The sequence below is a fragment of the Cyanistes caeruleus genome, chromosome 4 (genome assembly GCF_971803275.1).
Source record: "Cyanistes caeruleus chromosome 4, bCyaCae1.hap1.1, whole genome shotgun sequence".
NCBI lineage: Eukaryota > Metazoa > Chordata > Aves > Passeriformes > Paridae > Cyanistes > Cyanistes caeruleus.
This window is the reverse complement of record NC_141704.1, coordinates 48,553,677-48,576,917: the sequence shown is the minus strand read 5'-3', so window position 1 is coordinate 48,576,917 and position 23,241 is coordinate 48,553,677. Positions and strand designations below refer to the sequence as shown.

General features: G+C 38.2%; 2 protein-coding genes and 1 long non-coding RNA gene across 32 annotated transcripts in view; 1 reads left to right on the top strand and 2 right to left on the bottom strand.

Annotated features, from left to right (window-relative positions):
• LOC147653626 (uncharacterized) lies at positions 1–4,772 on the bottom strand. The gene is made up of 2 exons (XR_015285541.1): positions 4,290–4,772; positions 1–4,063 (listed from the first exon to the last, which is right to left on the bottom strand). It is a non-coding gene; the product is annotated as an uncharacterized LOC147653626 (long non-coding RNA).
• HELB (DNA helicase B) lies at positions 4,513–21,547 on the top strand. Of its 3 annotated transcripts, none has more exons than XM_086884503.1 (13): positions 4,758–4,996; positions 7,355–7,729; positions 10,039–10,247; positions 11,526–12,389; positions 13,411–13,582; positions 14,352–14,493; positions 15,432–15,562; positions 16,608–16,692; positions 17,639–17,698; positions 18,309–18,510; positions 19,149–19,286; positions 19,484–19,921; positions 20,418–21,547. In XM_086884503.1, the coding sequence occupies exons 1-13, from the start codon at positions 4,804–4,806 to the stop codon at positions 20,505–20,507; spliced, it is 3,099 nt and encodes a 1,032-aa protein (XP_086740629.1). In that variant the 5' UTR covers positions 4,758–4,803; the 3' UTR covers positions 20,508–21,547. The 3 variants fall into 3 exon arrangements, with proteins under 3 accessions (XP_086740630.1, XP_086740629.1, XP_086740631.1); XM_086884505.1 differs by lacking the exon at positions 4,758–4,996 and adding an exon at positions 5,076–5,256; XM_086884504.1 differs by lacking the exons at positions 14,352–14,493; positions 15,432–15,562 and having other exon boundaries at positions 4,513–4,996.
• Positions 21,350–23,241, bottom strand: part of GRIP1 (glutamate receptor interacting protein 1) — a 311,868-nt gene continuing 309,976 nt past the window's right edge. For all 28 annotated transcript variants that reach the window (XM_086884474.1, XM_086884480.1, XM_086884483.1 and 25 more), the window contains one exon: positions 21,350–23,195. In XM_086884474.1, coding sequence (XP_086740600.1) covers positions 22,962–23,195 — 234 coding nt within the window. In that variant the 3' untranslated portion in view covers positions 21,350–22,961. The remainder of the gene's footprint in view (positions 23,196–23,241) is intronic.

Sequence of the window (23,241 nt, the reverse complement as noted above, 5' to 3'; positions counted from 1 at the left end):
TTTTTGTTTGTTTTAGGTTTTGTTGTTGTTTCTGTTTTCCTTAGCCTTTTCATTAGTGGAACACATCAGGATAAACAGAGGAGGTTTTTTCTATAAACTCCCAGATACAGACTGTTTTAGAAAAAGTACTTCCAAATATTACTGACTATGAAACACTGTTAAGGGAGATTTTATGTGTTCCTGGCAAATCAGATAACAGTACTGGATTTCCTTCCTGAGATATACAAACCTGCAAGTATGACATAAAACCTGGTTAATGAATGTAATATATTCAAGCAGAAATCTTTGTACACATACATCTAATTATAAAAATAGTAATTTGGGTGGTTGTTTTTATTTTGTCTGTAACAGCAGCCATTTTATCCAGATTTTTTTCCCCCCTTGGATTTGCTTTTTCCTCCCTCAGACACAGAAAATAATAATTTTTAAACAATTTTTTAAAATGCTTTACAACAGTATGGTTAAGTTAAAGTGACTCTGATCCCATATCTCAATGAGGTCACCATTCTTTAAGGGGAAATGCATACCAGATGCTGCAAACATTCTGTGGGCTTGGGAAGAAAGGAGAATGAAAAGTTGTCTTGGTTTTCTTCTGAGGCTTTTAATAAGGAGCAGTCCTGTTTTAGAACTTTGAATTAAATGCAAAGAATCTGCTTTGACTCCTAAGGCCCTGACAATGCCAAGCATGTTTCCTAAGCAGAGTTCAACATTATTGCTAATGTGCTGGTTTACACTGGCAGAGTTCCAAGTTGTATCACTGTATCTGTCCTAACCAGGGGGCTCTATCTTACCCCTATCAAGGTTTTGAAAGCCCCTCTTCTAGACTATGATTGAGCATGCTGCAATATGATGCTCTTATAACAACTCTAAAAAAAAAAAAAGTTCATGTTTAAATGTCTCAAGTTCTACCAGTTTGATTTGTAATGAAGACTGTGAGACATATATATCTAACACATGACATGTTTGACGTTTTCTGAAGTTTACTATCTAGGGAAAAAGCGTCAGCAGAGTTACCACTTTTTGCCTCATCTATAGAAATGTCACCCAGCTGTGAAGAGATTTCACAGGAGAAACTCTGGCAATTAAAAGTGCTAATTAACCTGCAGTCATTTTACAGCCCCTTGTCACCAGCCTCCGAAAGCTTCCATATGTTGACACCTGTTTGTGGGATCCCTAGATCTCAAAAATCTCCACACTCCACTATTAAGTCATGCTGGTGGTAGCTGACTACTTGTGGACCTTGTATGCCAGGAGGCTCGTGGCTAGCAGCAAGGACAGCTCACTGCTGTTTGGGTCCAGCATTTCAATATAACATATTATAACATATTTCAATAAAACAAAAAAAAACACAAAAGGCAGTTGGGCGGCGTTGCTGTTGTCCATAATTTCACTTCCCGAAAAGCATTTCTGTGGATATGATTTGTCTATGACACCCTGAAAGACCACAGTGTAAAACTGAAACCTTTCCATCTCAAGAGGAATGACAGTTTAACCCCTTCTCTGCTGCTCCTGCCTCCTGCTGTGCTAGATACATTACCTAATTTAATCATCTGAGGACTTCCAGTCAATGCTCCCAGATGGCAAACTCAGTCTTACTGTTGGATTTGGCAGACAGGAATGTCTTGAATCCCAGCACAGATCAGGAAGCAGTGAGTATGCAGGCAAATCTGAGACTAGGGAATCTCCCCCTACTCCCAGTCCTAGTCAGATTTGAAGATGAACTGCTAGTCATCCTGTGAAAAAGTGTGTTACGTGTGGGGAAACACTAAAAAATGTAGCAAGTCTTACTTAAATCTGGAGGCTGGCATAAATATAACCCTTCAGTGTATAAATGGTACCTGTCAGAATGTTCTGAAAATTGTTTTCAGAATAGGATTTCACACACCTATTTAAAAGAGGGAGATTTATATGGGCATACTTTTTATTAAATGAAAACTTGCTACTGTGGGACAAGACACAAAGCAGTAAGAGTCAGCAAATTATCTATCCTTGTTCATCATGACTTTGCTTTGCAGGGATTTGCATTTTTTTCAATGAATGCACCAGTATTGGGTTCAAATTTATAAACAGATTTTTTTCTCCACAGACAGAAAAGTAACACTACTCTTCTGCAGTAACTTTAAGAGTTTAAAGAGTAGTCATGTGTCATGTGTCATGACAGATTATATTTTAAGAATCATGAATTATCATGGCAGTGATATCATGGTGCATTGGAGGATAAAATCAAAGGGCTATCAAAGCATGTTTCTGTTTACTGTGCATTTCTGGATTTTAGGGTGATATTTGGAGTGAGACATTATGGGGAATAAGCTAGTCCCCAAAGGCTATCTAAGATTTCCAAGTGTTTTTCAAAGTATGATTTAAAACCTTTGTGGCAGGAAAGGAAATGAAATCTTGAAATCAGAGAACAAAATGTAACAAATACTCTGGAAAGGAGATATGATAAAATAAATGCAATTGAAAAAAAAATAAAGAAAATTTGGAAATGGAGTGACTACAACAAAATGTATTGAGATGAAATGAGGTGCAGTGAAAAGGACTGAAAGTTGCCAAAATTCTTCACACTGAAATCCTAAAATCAGGGAAGAAAGGCAAACAAAGAGATAGGAGAAGAAGTTGAAGAAATGAAATGCTAAAAAAAGAAGAAAATTCTGAAATGAAGTGAAAACAATAAAAACAAATGGAGTAACATGAAGTGCAGAGAATAGGACTGAAGCTTGACCAATTGCTTGTCACTGAAATCACAAAATTTCATTTCATTTCCTGAAAGGAGCAAAACATTTAGTCTCAAATATTCAAAAAAATAATCTAATCCTCACCCATCTCTAGAAAACCAGTCTGACTTCACATGAGTGGCAAGTAGTCACATTTTTGAAAATCAAGCCTTTCCTAATAAAGCTGGGCACACATAAAGACATTTTTAATTAGGGTGCATCCCACTGGATGATAAGGAGAAATAGAAATGTAAGACATCATACAGAAATTCAGCATATATAGTATGGATTGTAGAAAGATAAGGAAATACCAGTCAGCCTTGCTGAATACAGTATTAAATTTGCATGTTCAGAATAGACTGGGGCAGTCAGATATCCAGTTTCACTTAGACAAATACATAGTTGAATATGAAATGATGTTTCATAAGAAAAAAGTATCTTTAAGCACTGATTCAAATGTATGACTGCCTACACCATTAAACTTTTCAGTAAGCTAATGCTTTAAATTTTTAAAATTAACATCAATGTTTCCATTCCCTCTCATGTCTCCCTTTTATAGGCCATGTGTTTTCAGCCTGCCATGTAAAGCAGTTACTTCATGATCTGTGAATTAAGCTGGAGAAAGGATCCCAATATTTATCACATAAGAACTAAGAACAACTATTTCAGTATTCTTATGCATGCATGAGACTTGCAGCTGGGTTTTAAAACAGCAACGGTAATGTTTACACATCTCTGTTGTGTTTTAGGTATTACTTTGACACAGTAATGTAGATAATTCCAAGGATGGGGTACCTGGAACCATGCCAGGACAGAGGGAGAGTCCCATGCTTCTGTGTGAGAGAGCTGAAGGCCCTTTAGTTTTGTTAGGAGGAAGGTGGCAAAGAGGGGGACATTCTTTATAGGGTAGACCTGTGGGTGGAAGGCCTTCTGGATCATGCATGGGAAGGAGTCATGAAATTATGTGGGAAAGAATTGTGTCTCTTTTAGGTTAGACCAAAAGTAATTGTTGTATGTTTATCGATTTTGTGATACATGACTTGTTCTAAACGCACGTACAAATAATCTATGCTGCTGTTCTGAAGGGTATGTCGGTGCTGCTGACAGCTTCTCAGATGCTGGGCAAATTATTTGCTGCATTCCATTTAGTGTAGTACTGGGGGCATTTCTGTGTTGCACTTTGGTCTTTTGGGGTGTGAAACCACCCAGTTATTTAATCTCAATCAGAAGAATCCACCAGCCTTGCACCGGCTCCTGTTGCTTTTGCATCTCCTTTAATCTGCTTGCCAGTACTCTGAAGCATCAGCAAGACATCCACAGCGGCCTCCAGTGTACTGAGTGAAGCAAAACTGTATAAAGCAAAACAAAGAAGAAATTGGAAGAAAATAGTTAAAAAAATAGAGACAGGGCAAATCAAAACACAGAAGTCAGCAAAATGATTTGTTAAAAAAAGATATCTCACAAAACTAAATTAATTGATGAAAACATATGCTTGATCGTGGCATGAACATGCAAAAATACAATTGTGAAATTTTGCTAAAAAAACAGCTACATGACAAAATGGTAAATATTAACCTGATAACTACTCAGCAGTGAAAATCAGTTTAAAATGGTTCGTAGAAAGCCTTGCTTTCATGACTGAATAGCAGGATTTCTGGAGGACTTCAGTGAGAGATCAGCACTGAATATGAGAAAGCTTGATATTTCAACAATGAACTGTCACAAAATTTCAGAAAAGGCAAGGTTCTGGTGTTGAGCAAAAGCGAGGACTAAGCAGCAATTGCCAAGGTTAAAGCGTAGGAAAGGAAGGGTGATTTTCAATGAGGGCCTTCCGGAGAACACTCTACTTGTACATTAAACTACTCTGGAGGCAGCTGGGTGAAACATAACCCGATATACAGGAAGTATGATGTTATGATCTGATGGTTTTGTGACAGGGGTCATGTAAAGACAGAGAATTACGTCCCGAAGTACTAAAAAACCCCAAGCCGTCTCCTCGTTCCTGCCCATCCCATCCCGCGCCGCTCCGGGCTCCTCAGGCCGCCGTCCCGCCTTTCCGCGGGGGCGGGGAGATCTCCGCCGGGGCGGCATGGCGGAGTGCGGGGGGCAGCGGGGCGCGACCCTGGACCTCTGGGGACACCTGCGGCCGCTGCGCTCGGAGGCGCCGGGCGACGAGGAGGAGAGCGACGAGGACTTCGAGGAGGAGCCGCTCTTGGCGGAGGATGCGCTCCTGGAGGCCGGCGGGCGGGAGCTGTCGGCCGCGCTGCCCCCGCGCAGAGCCGGTGAGGGGCGGCGGGACGGTCCGGGGCGGGCCGGGCCGGGCGGGCTGCGCTGCCCTCCCTGCTCGGGGCTCGGGGCTCCGGGCTCCGCGCAGGGCAACGGGGAAGCGAGCGGGGCCCGGCGCTGCGGGAATGGCGGCGGCGCCCGGCCCCGGCCCGGCCGCCAGTGCGCGGCGCTTTCCGTGAGGGAAAGGTCCCTGCTCGGCCCTTCCCCGCTGAACTGACCCAGGCAGGGACAGGAAATCGAAGCAGGTGATGAACAGGTAATGAAAGGGAATCTGTGCTTTTCTACGGGCACAGGATTGCAACAGTAAGAAAACATAAGGTTTTCACATTCAAGTTACTTTACTCGAAAAAAACGCGTTTTATTTTTTGTTTGATGACATATTAGAGTGTTGATACTTTATGTTAATTTCCTACTTTATACTTGGAGTTTAGAAAAGTAGGTGAAGTTGGAATAACCTCTGCCTAGAAAGTGCTTTGTCTGCAAGTTGTTTTTAAAATGGCTAAGCTGGGCTAAATAGCCAGGGAGAAATAAATAAGTTATTACAGAGCTGTCCTGGTGAGGAAGAGGCCCTGTTAAACATAGATACCCACTTTGTTCTGGTCATAACAGTTGGTCCTCAGTTGTCAATCAGGGAATGGTGTATTATTTTTTTGAAGGCAAAGAGGAGGCAAACCAGGTCATACAAAATGTTGAGAATTTATTATATTAATTCCTTATAATTTTGGTGGTTTCAGTCATGGGAAATAATTGGTATACAAACATATCTGAGTTTATATAAGAGTCTGGTCTCCTTTTATGGCCAGGTGACATACCTGGTGGATGCTGGAAAGGCTGTGGATGTTTTCTATTTGGACTTCAGCAAGGCCTTTGACACTGTGTCCCACAGCACACTCCTGGAGAAGCTGCAGCCCATGGCTTGGACAGGAGCACTCTGGGCTGGGTTAGGAACTGGCTGGATGGCCCAGAGAATGGTGGTGAACAGTGCTGCACCCAGCTGGGGGCCAGACATCAGGGGTGTCCCTCAGGGGTCTGTGCGGGGCCTGTTCTCTCCAATATCTTTATTGACAACATGGGTGAGGGAATTGAATCCTTCATTAGTAAATTTGCAGATGACACTAAGCTGGGAGCCTGTTGGAAGGGAGGAGGGCTTTGCAAAGAGATCTGGAACGGTTGGATGGATGAGCAGAGTCCAACAAGATGAAGTTTAACAAGTCCAAGTGCTGGGTCCTGCATTTTGGCCAATATAACCCCCTGCAGCATTATAGGCAGGGGACGGTGTGGCTGGACAGTGCCCATATGGAAAGGGACCTGAGGGTGCTGGTGACAGCAGCTGAACATGAGCCAGCAGTGTGCTCTGGGGGCCAAGAAGACCAATGGTCCCTGGCCTGTGTCAGGAATAGTGTGGCCAGCAGGAGCAGGGAGGTCATTCTCCCCCTGTGCTCGGCACTGGTGAGGCCACACATTGAATTCTGTGTCCAGTTCTGGGCCCCTCAGTTCAGGAAGGACCTTGAGACACTTGAGCGTGTCCAGAGGAGGCAACGAGGCTGGTGAGGGATCTGGAACACAAACCCTGTGAGGAATGGCTGAGGGAGCTGGGGTTGTTTAGGCTGAAGAAAAGGAGACTCAGAGGTGACCGTATCACTCTCTACAACTCCCTGAAAGGTGGCTGTGGTCAGGTGGGGATTGGTCTCTTTCTCCAGGCAGCATCTGACAGAACAGAGGACACAGTCTTAAACTGCACCAGGGGAAATATAGGTTCCAACCTATGTTAGGAAAAAGTTTTTTATAGAAAGAGTAACAAAGTATTGTAATGATCAGCCTGGGGAGGTGGTGGAGTCATCATCCCTGGATGTGTTTAAAAGAAGATTGGGTGTGGCGCTTGGTGTGATGGTTTAGTTGAGGTATTAGGGCTGAGCTGGACTCCATGATCTTGGAGGTCTTTTCCAACCTAGTAATTCTGTGAAATTGTGGAGGCATTGTGATATAATACTTTGTGATAAAACTGTTTAAAATTCAGTTGTAAACTTGAGTTGGAATAAATAGTAAACCGTAATATTATACATATTTAATTACATTAATAAATTCATAGGCCAGGTTCATTCCTTATGCTTAGAGAAGGAGTTTTAGTACTTGTTTCTGAGTTTGGGTTCACTTTTGTTTTTAGATATTAGTGGAGAGACTGGCATCAGGAGTTTATGAAAAGTCCTGCTTTGCTTTTACTACTGCAACTTACAGAAATGTTTGAACCACCTTTGAATCCAAAACCACATTGAAACAACAAAACTCTTTTAATCAACACAAACTTCTAATTTTTATGACTCTCAATTAACACTGGACTTGTTTTTCTTTTTCAGTTATTATACAGGAATGTGGCACCAAAAAGCAGTATGAAGTAGTTGGACGTTTTCCATTAGTTGACCCTTGGTGGAAAGTTAATGTTAAAGTTAAAAAAATGGGATCAAAGTACTTTGTGCAAGGATATCCATCGTATTTTCTGCAGACTGATGTAGAAGAAAACAACCGACAAGTATTTTCACTCTTTCTTAAGGAATGTGGTGTTCCTGAAAATTGGAAAGAAAAGTTTTTTGCTTGGCTTCCTACTGAGTCTGTGCTGAGTTTTAGCAATCTTGAAGAAAAAGTAAAACAGTTCCAAGTTTCACAGCTACAGCCAAGGAGGAGCCAAATAGATACCAAGGATTATGACATCTTCTATTATGTTTCAAAATCATGTAGGTATATCCTGTGCTGTTTTAATTGTTTTTTAAGGCATTCTATCTCATATACTGAATTCAAACTAAGATGTATTAATTTGAAATGTATATTCAAATGATTCTTTTATTTCAAAATAATTCAGGACAGTAGGACAACTGATCAGTTAAAGGTAGGCATACAGAAAGACTTTGCTGGATTCTGTAGGTAGAATTGTCTGTGCTAGGGATACTCCTGCCCTGGAAGTGCTGAAGGCCAGGTTGGATGGGGCTTGGAGCAACCTGGTCTAGCGGAAGGTGGAAGGAGTTTGGAACTAGTTGACCTTTAAGGTCACTTCCAGCCCAAACCATTTTATGCTTCTGTGATTCTACAATGCAAAGGCACTGGTACATCCTATATGGTTTATTTATACTATAAACTATATAGTTTATTCAGCTATAACAAGGCTTATTGAAAAATGGGTTCAGCACTATTTTAGCATGGTGACGATGGCTTTTTAGGACTGTGCCTGTTCATAAGTAGTATAGGTGCTTCTCTGTAGTACAGGGATCATTGAAGGAGTTCAGCATAGTCTTAATCAGCTGTGCTAAATAGACTAGGTGTGTTTGAATCATGTCTGTCAGCAGATTGGTGTGGCTGGGAGCTGACTGTGGAAGCACTGGAATGTCTCCACATGGAGATAGTTCAGACTTCTGAGGATGCTGTTGTGGGCAGTGTTGGTGTGTGTGACATGAGTGTGACTACCTCAGTGTTAGAAATTGGATCAGGAGTGTGCTTTTGAAGCAGACGTCTCCCTTGTCCCCCCTGTGATGCAGTCTCTGAGAGCACTGACTGTATCCCTGCTGGATGAAACCCAAACAATGTGTTCTACTTGCATTCCTGAGGTACTCTGATCTATAATGGGCATTCAGTCTGTGGGACCAGACTTAGCTGGTCTGAAGCGAAACACTGAAATACACAGAAGGTCAGGATGTCTGAGGTGTGCCCTCAGCATTAGAGCTCTTGTTTTGCTGTGATGATCTGTTTCCATAACCTGTACAGATTGGTTGGGTCTATCTACAGTTATGTGTAAGCAAGCAAAGTTTTCCAGTACTTGGTTTACTGGACAGTGTCAGATGATGGAGATGATGCTTTTGGATGTCAAATTATGTGTAACAGGAGAGTTCAGAGCCTCTGCTAGACTTGAACTGACTCTACTTCAAATCCCATGTGTAATGAGAGGAAAATATTCAGAGATCTGTAGACCTTTTTGGTCTCTTTTTTTTTCTCTTTTTGTAATGATAGAAAAGGTTGCACAGTGTGCTTATGTATTCTCTTCATCCTTGTAGCTGGTGGTTTTGTTCTAGTATCTAGCTTAAATTCATTTGCTATGTTTTAAGCTTTAATCTTTCTCTATCCCTGAGCAACATAGACCCTTCCCCTATACCAGTTCCTACTGTTAGTAATTGTTGTAAATTTTTTTGGTTGTCATTAATTGTTATGGGCTTGACTAGTTTTTTCTTCAAGTCTTTATGGTATTTTTTTGTGTGTAGAAATAGTGTGTATCAATGATTTACATGTAAATTAAGTACTTGCTTAGAAGGGAAAAGGTTTTATCTTTGTCTTTATGAGGGTAAGACAGTGATCAGAAAAAGTACTTAAGTGAGAAAAATTAGTGTTTTAAATTTTCCTTAACACTTACTTAAAAATAGCCTATTTTTTCCCATGAGATAAAGCTTCTGAAAATCTCACTTTATTTTTAAATCTGATTTTCTTTCTTCTGAAATTACTTTTTTAAAGAAAAATATGGAGCAAATCAGTTCCATTATTCCTTTCTCTCAGCCCATGACTGATGTAAACAGGGAAAGTGATAGCTTAATTTTGGGGTCATTGAGAAAGCCAGTGGCAAGCACTTTTTTGGTAAGTTCCTCTACTGATCTGATATTACAAATTTAGAAGCTCTTTTCGTATTTTGCATTTGAAATACATGAAATCTTTATGAAAATTACTTCTAGGTAAGAGGCAGGCATGGTGAGGTCTGAACTGACTTTCTACAAAATGCTGTTGAGTATGCAGTTTAAACCAAGTGCATAATATATATATTTTCCAAGTGAATTCATTTAGTTGCTGGTTTTATGTCATCTGTTTACACTGTTTTTTTCTTAAGGCAATTCAGGGAAAAAAGACTTTTAAAAAATTTGAAAAGGGTTATGAAAAATAAGAAAATGAGAGAAATTTGTGAAGTCTTGTGTATAAGGGAGGCAGAAGGATGAAGCCAGAGTCAGTGTAAATTGCTTTGCAACAGTCTTTGTATATCACATAAAACTTGCTGTGCTTATGGTGCGTGCAGTTGCAGGAAAGGCGGTACTGGGAGCTCTGGCTTTTCCGAGAATACTGGAGTTCTTGCCGATTCTTCTGCCACGCCACTTTTGCTGTCTGTTAGATAAGATGTGTTGGCAAAGAAAGGCTGATACAGATGGTGAGGAGGTAACTGATGAGATGGTAACAAAACTGGATGAGATACTAAAGGATGAGCCATGGAAGCTTGGATTCAGCAGGGTAAGTAATATTACGTACAGGAAAAATATGGTGTTTGCTGCATTTGAGGTGCGTTAGACTATAGTGCTGTTTTAGTTGGGTTCACTTGATTAAATGGGCATTTGTAGGGGCTAAGCATAGTTCATTTGGAAATGGATGATGTACTGGACTCAGTTTTAGCAAAAGGTTTTGTTTTTCCAGTTGGTCTAGAAAAAAATCTCAGAAGATTTTTGAAAGTGGTTTTGTTACAACCATTTGTTTAGTATTCTCTACAAGAGACAGAAAATGAAATGTTTGAGGTAATTGGGCTGAAAGTTAGGTAATTTAAAATCCTCAGCTGTTCTCTTCAATTTTATACCGGTAAATGAGACTTTCTTTTCCTAATATGTAGAGCAGTATCTGTGCTTTCATAGTAAGGTAGATAAGTTTCTCTGTAAGAGGTCATCTGGTCCAGTAGTTTGTTTTTTTGTAATGGAATTTGCAATGGTTGCTTACCTTCCTGTTTTCCTTTGCTGTGCTTGCCATGAGCTTTGCTGCTGCACATCATCTTAGCAGTCCTGTACCTCACATAGGAGCTACAGCTTTAGTTGTTCAAAAATGTGCTTGGTTTTCCCTTTGCTTTACTGATGAATGTTCTGACTTGTCCTTAAGAGCTCTAATTTCAGAGACTCAGCAGGGTAGCAAATATATTCCAGTGTTTCTCATAATTTAAAAATATTTTCCTGATGTCCAATTTTGGCTGTTCCTTGATGCAATATGGACTTCTTGCTCTCTTGCTTCAAGAACCTGTAGTCTCACTGCAGTTTTTTATTGCTTGAAGACTCTCTTAAGCTTTTTCTCTCATGACTGAGCAAGTTAATTTAATTTTTCTTGCTCTCAATATGCAATATGATTACATATCTCAATCTTTCATTATTTTATCATAGTGTGGCATATTTCTTGAACATGTTCAGAATTGGGTACAGTATTCTGCGTAATGGTTTTCCTGTGCTCTGTCCCTACAGTTTGTGTACCTTTACATGAAAATATGTTATTTGGTGTGCATGAGATCTCCCTAATACCCAATTTCTGTGACAGGTATTTTTACTTTTAAAAATTCACCCTACAGAAGGGTGACTAAAGAGGAATTACCATTCCAGCTTACTTTTAAGTATTTTGCTTTATGAAAAGTACATACATTTTTGTAAACTTCTACCATCTGAATTGCAATTTGTATTTACTATGAGGAATGCTATTCAGCAAGAAGCTAACAACTTCTGAAATAAATTTATGTTTGCTTTTACTCTTTTTGGGGAGAAGATTATGTATAAGGAGTTGAACCTTCCTTACTGTGAAGCAACGTGGGCCGCCTTCTGTCAGTGTGAACATCTCCTCCGGAAGATTCCTGACTTGCAGAAGAATGCATTAATTCTGTATGATCAGCTCAAGACACGCTGTAGACAAATGGGACACACATATGAAGATCAAGATGAATTAGCTCGTTTTGTATCCAAACACATGTCCATTGAGCATGTTTGGCAATCTCTTGAATTTTTGAAAGATGAGAATGTAGTGATTAAGGAGAAAAAGCTGGTGTTTCTGCCTCATCTTTACAAATCTGAAAAAGATATTGCAATGTATGTAGGTGACCTTCTGTCAAACCACACGTGGAAACTGGATGTGGATGTGAAAAAGATACTTAGCATTTGTGAGGCACCAAGAGAAACAGTAGGTAACAAAATGGATATTACCCAGGCACATGAAATGGATGAAAATAATCCAGACAATCATAATGATGAAAATCACTTTCCTGAAAAGGAGGTGGGCTCTATGTCTGGTATCCAAAGTAGAACAGAGGTAGACAAAGATCAAGTGATTGCTGTAAAAAAAATTTGTTCTAATCCTGTCACAATCATCAGTGGAAAAGGAGGCTGTGGGAAGAGTACAATAGTTAGCTCCCTTTTTCGTCACTTAAAGCAGATGGAAAAAGAAGTGGAAGCTGCTTCTAAGGACTTTGAAGAAGACTTGGATGCATCTGAGGAATGGAATACATTTGATCACCACTGGGAATCAGAGAATATGTATGCAAAAAAAATATTGAATGTACTATTCACTGCACCTACAGGGAGGGCAACAAGTCTTTTGAGAGAAAAAACACAGCTTCCTGCATATACACTGCATCAGGTAAGGTTTGTTCTGGGTTTTGTTTCTTGTTGGGTTTTTTTTTTTTTAATTAGGTTATGGAACACCTTTTGATACTGTCCATTTTGTTTTGGGGAAAAAAACCTGAAGCTCATTATTGAAATTTCCTTAAGAAATGTGTAGCCTATTTTTGTTATTAATGTTAATGCTTGAGTACAGTTTATCAGCATCTGAAAGTCAGCATTATGTTTTGGGGAAATCTTAAATCATTTGAAATACGTTATTTGCTAACTTTGGTTTCTTTACTATTTATACACATCTGAAACTTGTGCTTCTCTAGGGCATCGGGTTTTCTCAGTTTTGCATTTCATTTTAATGAATACAAAAATAATTTCTAGGTGGTAGAGCTGTTTTCTAGGATCCTGTTGCCTAGCAATTATAGCAGCACATGCATGAAAACATCAGTAGCCTGGGGTTGAATAATGAGAGAAATTTCATTTGCATAGTGTTTTCTTAATTAATGTTAGGTATTGTGGAATTTTTTAGAAAAAAGTAGAAAGCATACTCTGTTAATAAAATTAGGCCAAGTCTCTCTTGTTCTAGGTAGCAAAAGGTGCCAAGAAGACATTGGAATTGTGGAATAACCCATATAAATAGAAATTATAATAATAGAAAAAGTACTGTTGGCTTATTTTATCTTCGGGGACTGGATAGTTAGTTGCCTGTTCCCCTTCCCCATGCAATTTTGGGTATTATTAACCACAGCAAGTTGTAGTAGGTGTTCTGTTACTGAGCAGCCTAATGGTTGACCTTGTGTCTTTCCTGTAGGAAAAAAAAAGACACTGCTTTTATGTAAGTCAGTGTCGGTAATCTCAGCTAGAATTATATTCACTGAGCTGGAAAATAAGACTGAATGGTTGAGTCTTCTGGGTCTTTACAGGTGTAAGTTCAGAATTTCAGGTAATAGCTCAACATACGTTAGATGATACCACACTATCTCCTTTTGTAACATAGTTTACAGTTGATTAGTGTCAAAGCTTGCTTTATTTTTATTTGTTTTTAGATTATCTATAGTTTTAAATCGTGGAGGCGGAGTGACCATGCACAGCCATGGAAGTTTTCTACAGTTACAGTTCTCGTTGTGGATGAAGGAAGTTTGGTGTCTGTACACATTCTTAGTTTAGTTTTAAAACTCTTGTGTGAGCATGCTCAGCTTGCTAAACTTATTATTTTAGGTAAGTGAAACAGCAGATTTAACATTATTCAATGTGTAATAATGCACAATATACAGTGTAACAGCTCCCACAGAGTATCTTAAAAATCTCAGAATGTTACATTGTTCTGAACTTGGATACTTCTGCTCTTTCTTAAGGTCAGATAAGAGAGACAATTTTCCAAAGGTCAATATGAAAGTATCAGTATTTCCGTTATTTGTTTAGAAGTGTTTTGTCTTTTCCTGACTTCCATGCGGTAGGTTATTACATCTTGCAACTGGAAAACTTTTCTGATTTCCTTAAATCTGAAGGAGCTATTGCTAGCATATGAATTGTATGTTAGGAGGGAGTTTCCATGCCATTCTTAATGTTAGGATCATCTTGTTTTAAAAAGGAAAGCAAAGAAATGTAAAGTAAAATTTTTATGCTTTCTTAGAGGTTTCCTTTTTGACATGCCATTTATGATATTTGTTTTTAAATATGTAGCTTTCAAAGTGTATTTGAGTAAGATGTGATCACTGTCAGTGCTCATCAGGCAGAGAGATTTGCACTTGCTAGTAAAGCATGGCTGAGTGAGGAGTATAAAAAAACCTTTAACTACACTGCAACCTTATTCCTAAAGTTTCTTAGATTCTTTTAAGTTTTATTACATGTGAATTGTATTAAGGATGGAGATTACAATGTATAGGCTTGAGTATTTATTCATTCCAGTGTTCATTTTTTTTAAAGACAAATTTCAACAGATGATGGGTTATTTCTTCTCACAAAAAATAACATGCATTCTGTTTAGGTGATACTAGGCAGCTACCGAGCATAGACCCAGGAAACATGTTAGCTGATATCTTTGAGGGTCTAAAATCAAGAGGCTTTTCTGTGGAACTGCGAACTAACCACAGAGCTGAATCACAACTAATTGTAGATAATGCATCAAGGTAGGATATCCTAATGTGTGTATGAAGAATTCCTGTCTTTCTACTTGGCCTCTTACCTGCAAATAGCAGTGCATCCAGATTTGACTCTGTAGTATTGTTAAGATTTTTTAGTCCAAATCTGTAACATTGGTTTTAAAAACAAACAAACCCCCAAAACAACAGCAACAAAACCCTACAGATTTTTTCAGAAGGATATATTGGACAAAAAAATGTGTGTGCTGGAACACTCTTGAATTTTATGGGATGTATTTCACTATTATCCTATCAGATAATAGGATAATATTGTTTTTAAATGAGTTGTAAATGCACAGCTGACTCTGTGCCTTCTACAATGGCCTACAATTGCTCCTCTAAAAAGAGTCTTTAAAAACATTGCTGATAAGTGTGACAACTAAAACAGACTGAATTGCTTGGAGAATTTAGATGTCAAGGGTCATTACATCACTGTTTCTTTCTATTTTTTTCTGTATCAATACCTAAAGAGTCTAAATGTTTCCAGAATTTGCATTACTTCTGTTTTGTAAATAATCCTGTTTCCTATCAGTACTTGATTTCTTCTTTAAACCTCTAAGAACAAAATCTAGATTTTGATGTTAATTGAATTTGAGAATATTCTGAACATTTGCAAGATGTCTAGAAGTGTTTTACAAACATTCTTGTTTTTTGATGACACTTCTGTTTTACTCCATTTTGCTCCCATGGGAAGAACTGTATAGGTAATACTAAGTATCTGCTGAAGTGATGGAGGGTTTTGAGTATAAACAACCGATTTTTTTCAATGTGAAATTAAGTTGTGCTCTGAGGAAAGAGTTTCCAGGGCATGTAGTGTAGATGACAAAAATTTCTAAGTGGTGAATTTAGGCTGATGCAGATGATGATACGCTGGAATTCTTTAACTGAAAATAACTTTCCGGTTTCCCTCCAATGCTCTGGTCCAGAATCTCTCACCGGCAGCTTCCTGAATTTGATGAGGTGCTGAAAGTTTCTGCTTGGAATGAGGAAATGACAATGCCAATCCCGGAAAAGAAATTTATTTTTGTTGCTTTGCCTGCTGGCGGGAATTGTGAGAGTATGTGTGTATAGTCAGTTTGTTATCTTGATTTTCCCTTTGGTAAAGCATAGACTATTGTCTGGAATAAAAATTTTGGGAATATTTTAGTCTGGCTTTGTGGTATAAATTTAAATGCTACATTCAAAGTTTTGTCTTTTGCCTTCTGTAAGTGCACACAGCAAGACATGTAAGTGCAAAGAATGGGCTTTAGAGCTGCAGCTCACCAGTTAGACTTTGAAATGGGGGACAGCTTCCACCACTGTAATTGAATGTGGTTGTCTTTTTATATTGTATCTGGAGCCGTCAAACCTTTGGAGATTTTCAGAATCGATTCAGAGGCGAAATCATTCGAGCAAAAAGCAACTGTAACAGTATGGTGTGCTGGACAGGATTGTGCTCCCAGCTGTAGAATTGAGTTAGGAAAATTCTAAGAAGGGATGCCAGTATTTCTTTTAACATGTTTTGGGGTCAGGGCTGGAGGCATTGTTTACTGGGTTTTTTTGACATTTATTGGGTATAAGTGGATTGAGTGGCCTCTCTTATATGCATCAAAAAGCTCCAAGGGGAATGTGGAAAAAAATAATAGTACAAACACTATCACCTTACCTTACTCTAGCAAAATCCTCAGCAAACAGAATACTAAAAGTAGATTTCTTCTGTGAAATCCAAGTGTGTAGGTCTGTAGCTTGAAAATATTTGATCTTTACGTCTTCAATGTGCTGTATCTAAACCTTATTTTGCATGAAATATGCTCCATGCAACTTGTTGTTTAACACAGAAATAAGAATTTGTTTCTTTCCATATCACTCTAGTTTCTCAGATTTTAATAGTGGATTAACTGCATGATGTTTTCTTGGGTGTTTTGTGGTGTGTATTTGTTTCTTTGAGGGGTGTGTCATTTTGTGTGGGAATTTTTCAGGGGGGGTTGTTTATTTTCTGTTTTTTAAACAAGTTGAGATGTCATTAAAGCAAGAAATAAGCCAAGACAGTTTCATACTGAATTATATTTTTCTTTTTTAAATTCAATATTTTTATGTTTTACTTTTTATGTCTTTTAAAACAGATTTACAAACTGCAATAAAGCTTTTACTTAAAAAAGGGCCGGGATTGGAGGATGCCAAGCAGTCACAATTCATTGCTTTCAGAAGGTAACAGAGTGTGCAGGCAGACATTGAAAAAGTCCTTGCTAGCAGCCACAATCTAAAAATAGCTGAGTGTGTTGAGCTGGAGAGACTAGTGGCAGTAGCAAAAAACTGCTGGAAACTTGGAGTACTCATCACATAAGAAGGGTGGGATGTAGGGCTCTAAGACACTTGGAAGAAAGATTGTGGAAGTTAGTAATCACAGGAGCATGAATAGTATGCATGGCTTCAAAGAAACACTGAAGGGATGGAAGGGATAAAGTGCACTAGTACCAGTAGTCCATAACCTTGAGTTCTGCACAAAGGGGTACTTAGGAAAAAGCTCCTTCACCTTTAATTGTGGAGAACCTTTTCTCAGTAAGTAAAAAACACCTACTATTTACAGGTTCCCAGTGAGCTAATAAGTGATTTGTGAATGCTGAGTAACTCTGATTATCAATTTTTTTCTCCAGTCTGCATTCAGGTACAATACTGTATATTAGTACAATACTGCTATCATTACATATTAAATTGTTATTAATACAATACTGCTGTAAGTGATTTTTGTGTATGATTCTTCTATAATATATTTATAGGTATTTAAGCTGCATTTAAAAGTTAAAATTCCAGGTCTTTAAAAAGCAAATAAATCTTCTTGCTATTTTTAATATATCCACAGAAAAAATCTTTCCAGGTTTTAGTTTTTCTTTAGTTTTCTTTATCGTAAAAACATATCTAACTAATCTAGGTGTACAGTGCAAAAACTTTCTGTGGTATTTAGACAAAACTGTTCCTTTACTGCTCTGTGTTCTAAACTCTGAATAAGTAATTGTTCTTAATAGATGGTGGAAGATCATCAGAGAGAAAAGGAGCTTTTTCCATTATTTATAAATTAATGCTAATGTGACATTGCTTGTAATTGTATGTTTTGTATATCATGATTTTGTTCATGTTCTTGTTTTGTATGATCTAGGCAAGATTGTGATCTAATAAATGAACTTTGTTGCCAACACTATTCAAACCATTTAACCAGGTAAGCCAGTGTTTCGCATTTTTCTTGTGACCGATCTAATTTTGTTTTTGAAAGTTTTTTTGTTTTGAGAGTTTTGAAAGTTGTATTTTTGTTTTGAAAGCCGGGACAACATTGTAAATAAGGCTGTAAAACTTCCAGTGTTTCATCTAGAACTGATTATGTTATAAATCATTCATAAAATAAACTTTATTTTATTATTTATAAAGTTATTTATTATTTATAAGGTTTATAAACTTTAATCTCATTTTGAACAGTGGTAAACTGCTTTTCATTTAAATTCATTGTGTGAGTTCTGAGATTTTAAGTTACTATTGAATATTCAAAATCCATATAAAAGCAACATGCAAAAAGCCCCATAAGGTTAATTTTTTTTTTGCTACTGTATGATTTTTAAATAGATTCTGAAATATTTTTTTGCTACTCTATATTACTGTTTTCTACCAAATGGTTTTACAAAAGCTCAAGACATAAATGTGTTACCCTAACTATTTTGATTATTATTAAAGTTTTTCAATTTGGGTCAAGTATAGAGAGTGAAAAGAGAAAAAATACTGAGATGTGGTAAATGCACACTTTGTAAATACATTTTCCCCTTCTTTCTGTGGCCCAGAGACCACAAGAACCGACTTCTATTTCAAAACGGGGACAAGATTGCCAGCACGCGCAATGTGTATCTCAAGGATCTCTTGGCAGCCAGTGGTGTCAGAGAGGGTCCTAATAGCCAGAAATGCGGAAGTGCAGAAACCACACCCACTGCAGAGGCTGATGAGGGCAAACGACTCTGCAATGGGGATATATTTTTCATTACTGAGGTAAGTCTTTGCTGCAAGAACTTGCACAAAGAAAACCTGGTGGGAAATTACTCAGTGCTTGCTGAATCCCCCAAACTAAACAATTCACACTTTATAAGTGTAGCCCATAATACATACTTAGTTTGGCTAAACAATCATGCAAAAGACATGAAAAAGACAAAGTATGATAGAGAATTCAAAAAACCTCAATTCTGGGCTTTTTTGTACAGTGTTTCAGTTGGTCTTATTGTGTTCAGTGTAAATACATTCTGTAAATACTCAAATGTATTGTAATTGAAATAGATAATGTTTAACATAGTCTGAAGTAAAGAGTAATGCTACAGCTAAAGTTTTCCCTGGCAGAAAACCAAGCTGGCCTAAAAGTTAACAGCAACAAAAAACTGGTTTTTTTTTGCTGGGTTCAGTGAGTTGAGCAGTGAAAGCACCAGTACTTAGGGTAATCCTTAAACAGTGAAAACTGTTTTCCTTGAAGGTAGTCAGTGAAAGGCAGCAATTTATTTGGTTTAGTGTCTTCTGAAACTTTCAGTTGGTCGATGTTGCAGGTGTTGTGATTTCAGGGAAAGCTAGAATAGGAAAGTTCAGACATTGCTCCAGCTGTGGATCCAGGCTCACTGCTGAGTGTTGTGTTATTCTTTTAGGATGCAGAAATTGATAAGCAGCGCTTGCTGACCATCAGCAGCACGTACAGCGGCTCCACATTCACTGTGAACTACAAGGCACTGAGGAAGCTGTGTCACATAAAGCATGCCTGGGCCAGAACTATTCACACATTCCAGGTAAAAACACAGCAGCTGTGAGCTAATACACTGTATTCACTCACGAATGAATCAGAAACGTTCTTGAAACTAGAATTCCCTATACAAAATATTCTTGAGAGCATCCCCAGTTGCCTCCAACTTCCTCATTCTTGTCTTTTTTTTTAAGTATTTCCTGGAAATCAGCCTTTGAAAACCAGCATTTTCCCATGTTTCAGGGCTCCGAGGAAAGGACCGTGGTGTATGTGGTTGGCAATGCGGGCCGGCAGCACTGGCAGCACGTGTACACAGCCGTGACCAGGGGACGCTGCCGGGTCTACATCGTGGCTGAGGAGCTGCACCTCAGGAAAGCAGTAAAGAACAAGGAGATAACCAGAAAAACACGTTTGCAGAGGTTTTTGAGAGAGGCAGTTGCAGAAACCAATAGCTGTCCCGAACAAACATCCTCTTCCCTGATGAAGTGCTGGCAAAGTCAAGAGCTCGAGACTCAGTCTGTTTCTCTTACTCAAAGTGTTCCTGACCCACCTGAACTTCAAAGTGACCTCGTGATACAGGAGAGGTCATCAGTTCTCAGTAAAGAGCAGACAATCAGTTTGCAGCAAAGTCCATGTAAAAGACAAATTCCTGCATCTGAGGATGCTACAAAAACACCTTCTGTGAGTATCTCCTTACTGAGAAAGTTTAAAACAAAACTTTTGCACTCTCTTTCACCAATGCAAGTCACCTGGACACTGTTACGATGTTTTATTAATATTTATTTAAGAATTGTCAAGTTGACCAGTAATTGGTGAAGCACTCAAATTTGGCAGATGTCTTTGCAGAGTAATGTATGACTAATACAGAAAAAAAGGTTTAATGTCAATAGTAATAAACTTATACATGTTTTTACTCTCAGAGTGATCTGTTGACCAGCTTAGCCTGTATCAGCTTATGGTCTGTGCACAAATGTCAGTTTTTAGGTGATGTGCTCTGAGATGTGTATAAAATGTAATAATTGAAATTGATTTTTATAAAGTCAGACCTGCTAACAGATGCTTTTTATTTTCATTACATCTAATTTCTGAGCTCGTGGAGAAAGAGCCTTTTTTGAAGCAGCTAAAGTATTTTAGGTCTGTTTCAAACTTGGGTAACATTTTTGTTTTGTTTTGACAGACAACAGCAGAAGAATCTCCACTTGGATCTTCCAGACTTAAGAATCTAAGTTTGGGTCAGCAAATTCCTAGGAAGCTTTTCAAAAACTAACAGAGAATTATTAATTTGTTTTGGTATGAACCTTTACCAAACCTATTCAAGATATTTGGGATGGAGAAGCTGAATATGCAGGTGCCTTTCAAGGGCTTTCTTGCTTTTGCATGTTCTATGAAGAACAGGTTGTTTTATGCTGTGCCTCTTTTTTACATTTTCAGTGATCCATTTTTAGTAGATTCACTGGTGTATTGGTCATCAAAAATCATGTAATTCTCTTCTGTTTTGCTGAAGAATGAACTTACAGGTCTTTGAGGATCCAGATGTTCCCTTAAAAAATACACAAGGATGTATTTTGATTTTAAGACTTCTAGCTGTCCATACCAAGATTTATCCATCTCCGAATGCTACAGTAGTGATGAGACGCTCTTACTGATGTGCCAAAACTACTGTTTCCTTGAGTAAAGCAAACAGTTTACTAAGGGGTGTAGGTTTTGTGAGCTTTGATGGATAATGGATTTTAATCTTGTTAAGACATAACAAGAAAGTTGCAATCAGTGACTTAGAAAACTTCTTCTATGATGCAGAACTTGCCATTGCTGCTTTAGCTAATAGTTCTATGCTGATCTATGATCATGGTAAGAAAAGCAAAACTCCAAATCACAGTTCAAATAACATTCTGCTTTCAGCTTTCTCATGTGCACTGTAGGACTTGCTGCAATTTCAAGATTAATAAATTGATTGTTAAACATCTGATGTCCATTAAAATGTGGACAACCTGCTTACCTTTAACATTTTTTTCTTTTCACTCAGGGTAGGAAAAAGTATGCCACAAATATAAAAATGGTATTTTTTTCTAAAACACTGGGAAAAATATGAAGTTGAAAAACTCTACCTCATTTTTAATGTCTTTAAATCACTGTTTATTTCAATTTATACAGTTTTTCCATACAAATATTTGCAACAGTTTGAATTTCAAAAAACATAACATAGACGATAAATATCATGCTATTAAAGTATTAAATTTGTACAAAAATACTTTACAGTTTAATACTTATTTGTTACAAATAAAAATACATATTTAAGTGACTCATGAACCTTGGAGTTTTTGTTTTTTGTTTTTTTTTTTAATTTTTTTTTTTTTTTGACATGATTCAGCCTTGAGTGTCATTCTGACCTTTTCTGGCAGTGCTGAAATAGAAATCAGAGATGCTTGTGTGTGCAGGGCAGGTGAGCTTGTTTATGTATTGGAAACAGCAACAGGGATACATTAAACAGTTTAAATTGACCAGAAACAACTCTGTAAGGTGATTGCTTAGATATGGAGACTCTACAAATGTACAAATCCAGTATCTTTATATTCACCAATAACAATAATTACCAATAACAACTTGAATACCAGAATAAACCAATGCAGCTGCTGGTGAACATATAAAGCAACTGGCAGTCTTTTATTGCTTGGGGGAAGAAGGGAGAGGAGACAATTTGTGTGATGTGTTTGTAAAATATATTTACAATTTTAAATTCTAAAAATGTGTTGCAGGGGGTAATGTTTATCATAAAGAAGGCTGAAAACAAAGCATATTAAATAGGACCTTTCTTCCTTCAAGAAACTGATTGACTTAAAAAGCTCACGTGTGACAGTACAAGTTTTACAGGTTTATGGATCATTAAAGAGCTTCTGTATCAATCTCCACTGACAGAATTTTAAAAAAGCCATTTTCTTTTAAAAAAACCTTTCTAATTTGTCTGAACTCCTTTCAGTTTCACTCTTTCCAGTAATCCCCCCTCAGAGGTTTTATCCCACTAAAAAAGTCTGCTTAAAAATCCCCACAGGTTGCAAGACATACCATTAAATATTTCATTGCATAGGGAATAACATATGTTCTAACCAAATTTGCTGAAGTGGGGAGTAATGTTCAATGCAAACTGCAGCTTCCTGCAAGCATTTTGTTATAACATCTACACCCTGCTTTGTCTAATGAGTGCACCCTTCTCGCCAGCGAATAAAGGTTTTCAAAATCAGAAATGTAGCCATTTCCCAGGAAAACCAAGTGCAGTGAACCACTCTGCCTTGTCCAACAGACAGCACCACCTTCCTGATAAAATGATTTTTAAAAACTGCGTAACCTGGACACTACTGTTTGTTAGCAGAGGTTAACTCATGTTTTTCCCTCTAACAGCTGCTGCTGCTGCTGCTGAAGGGAGAAGAACATTTAGAGCATATTTAAAACATCTCCCCAGTTTCTTATTTGGGGAAAAAAAAGGCCCTTACGTAATTTTTTACTGTTACTAATCCTAGATTGTTTAGAATGGAGTGACTTGGCTTAATGAAGAATGAAACTATTTCCAAAGTAACCGTGGATTAATAGAAGCCTTGAGACAGACCAACTGACCTCCTGTGCTTTTCAGTGCTGTACAGCATCTGAGCCTCAATCTCAGAGAACTCTTGAATGGATTTAGCACCATAATTGTCTTTTGTTACCGAACGTCCCGCTCCGATGGTTTCGGCTATAACGTATTTGTAGGATCCCGTGTCTCCGTGCTAACGCTGCTGTGTCCGCTCTGCTGAAGGAAGGCAGCATTCGGGTCGCTCCACTCCCCACTCCCTGAAGGGTGTTCTGAGCTTCCTTTCTGAGATGCCAGTGGGTTTCTGCTAATGACCAGTTCCAGCTTATTGCCAGATTCTGCGATGAGGGGCACAACCAAACAGCAGTCAAAGTCTCTGGTGCGAACGTGGTTTACCTGATTGATGAGAAGATTGATTTTTGTTACTGTTTTAGGGGAAAAA

What these genes read in the sequence shown, in the direction of transcription:
- HELB (XM_086884503.1), top strand. Translation starts at nt 4,804, where the DNA reads ATGGCGGAGTGCGGGGGGCAGCGGGGCGCGACCCTGGACCTCTGGGGA. An exon ending in TGCTAAACTTATTATTTTAG is followed by an intron (nt 13,583 to 14,351) that starts GTAAGTGAAACA and finishes CATTCTGTTTAG; the next exon opens with GTGATACTAGGCAGCTACCG. An exon ending in TGCTGGCGGGAATTGTGAGA is followed by an intron (nt 15,563 to 16,607) that starts GTATGTGTGTAT and finishes CTTTTAAAACAG; the next exon opens with ATTTACAAACTGCAATAAAG.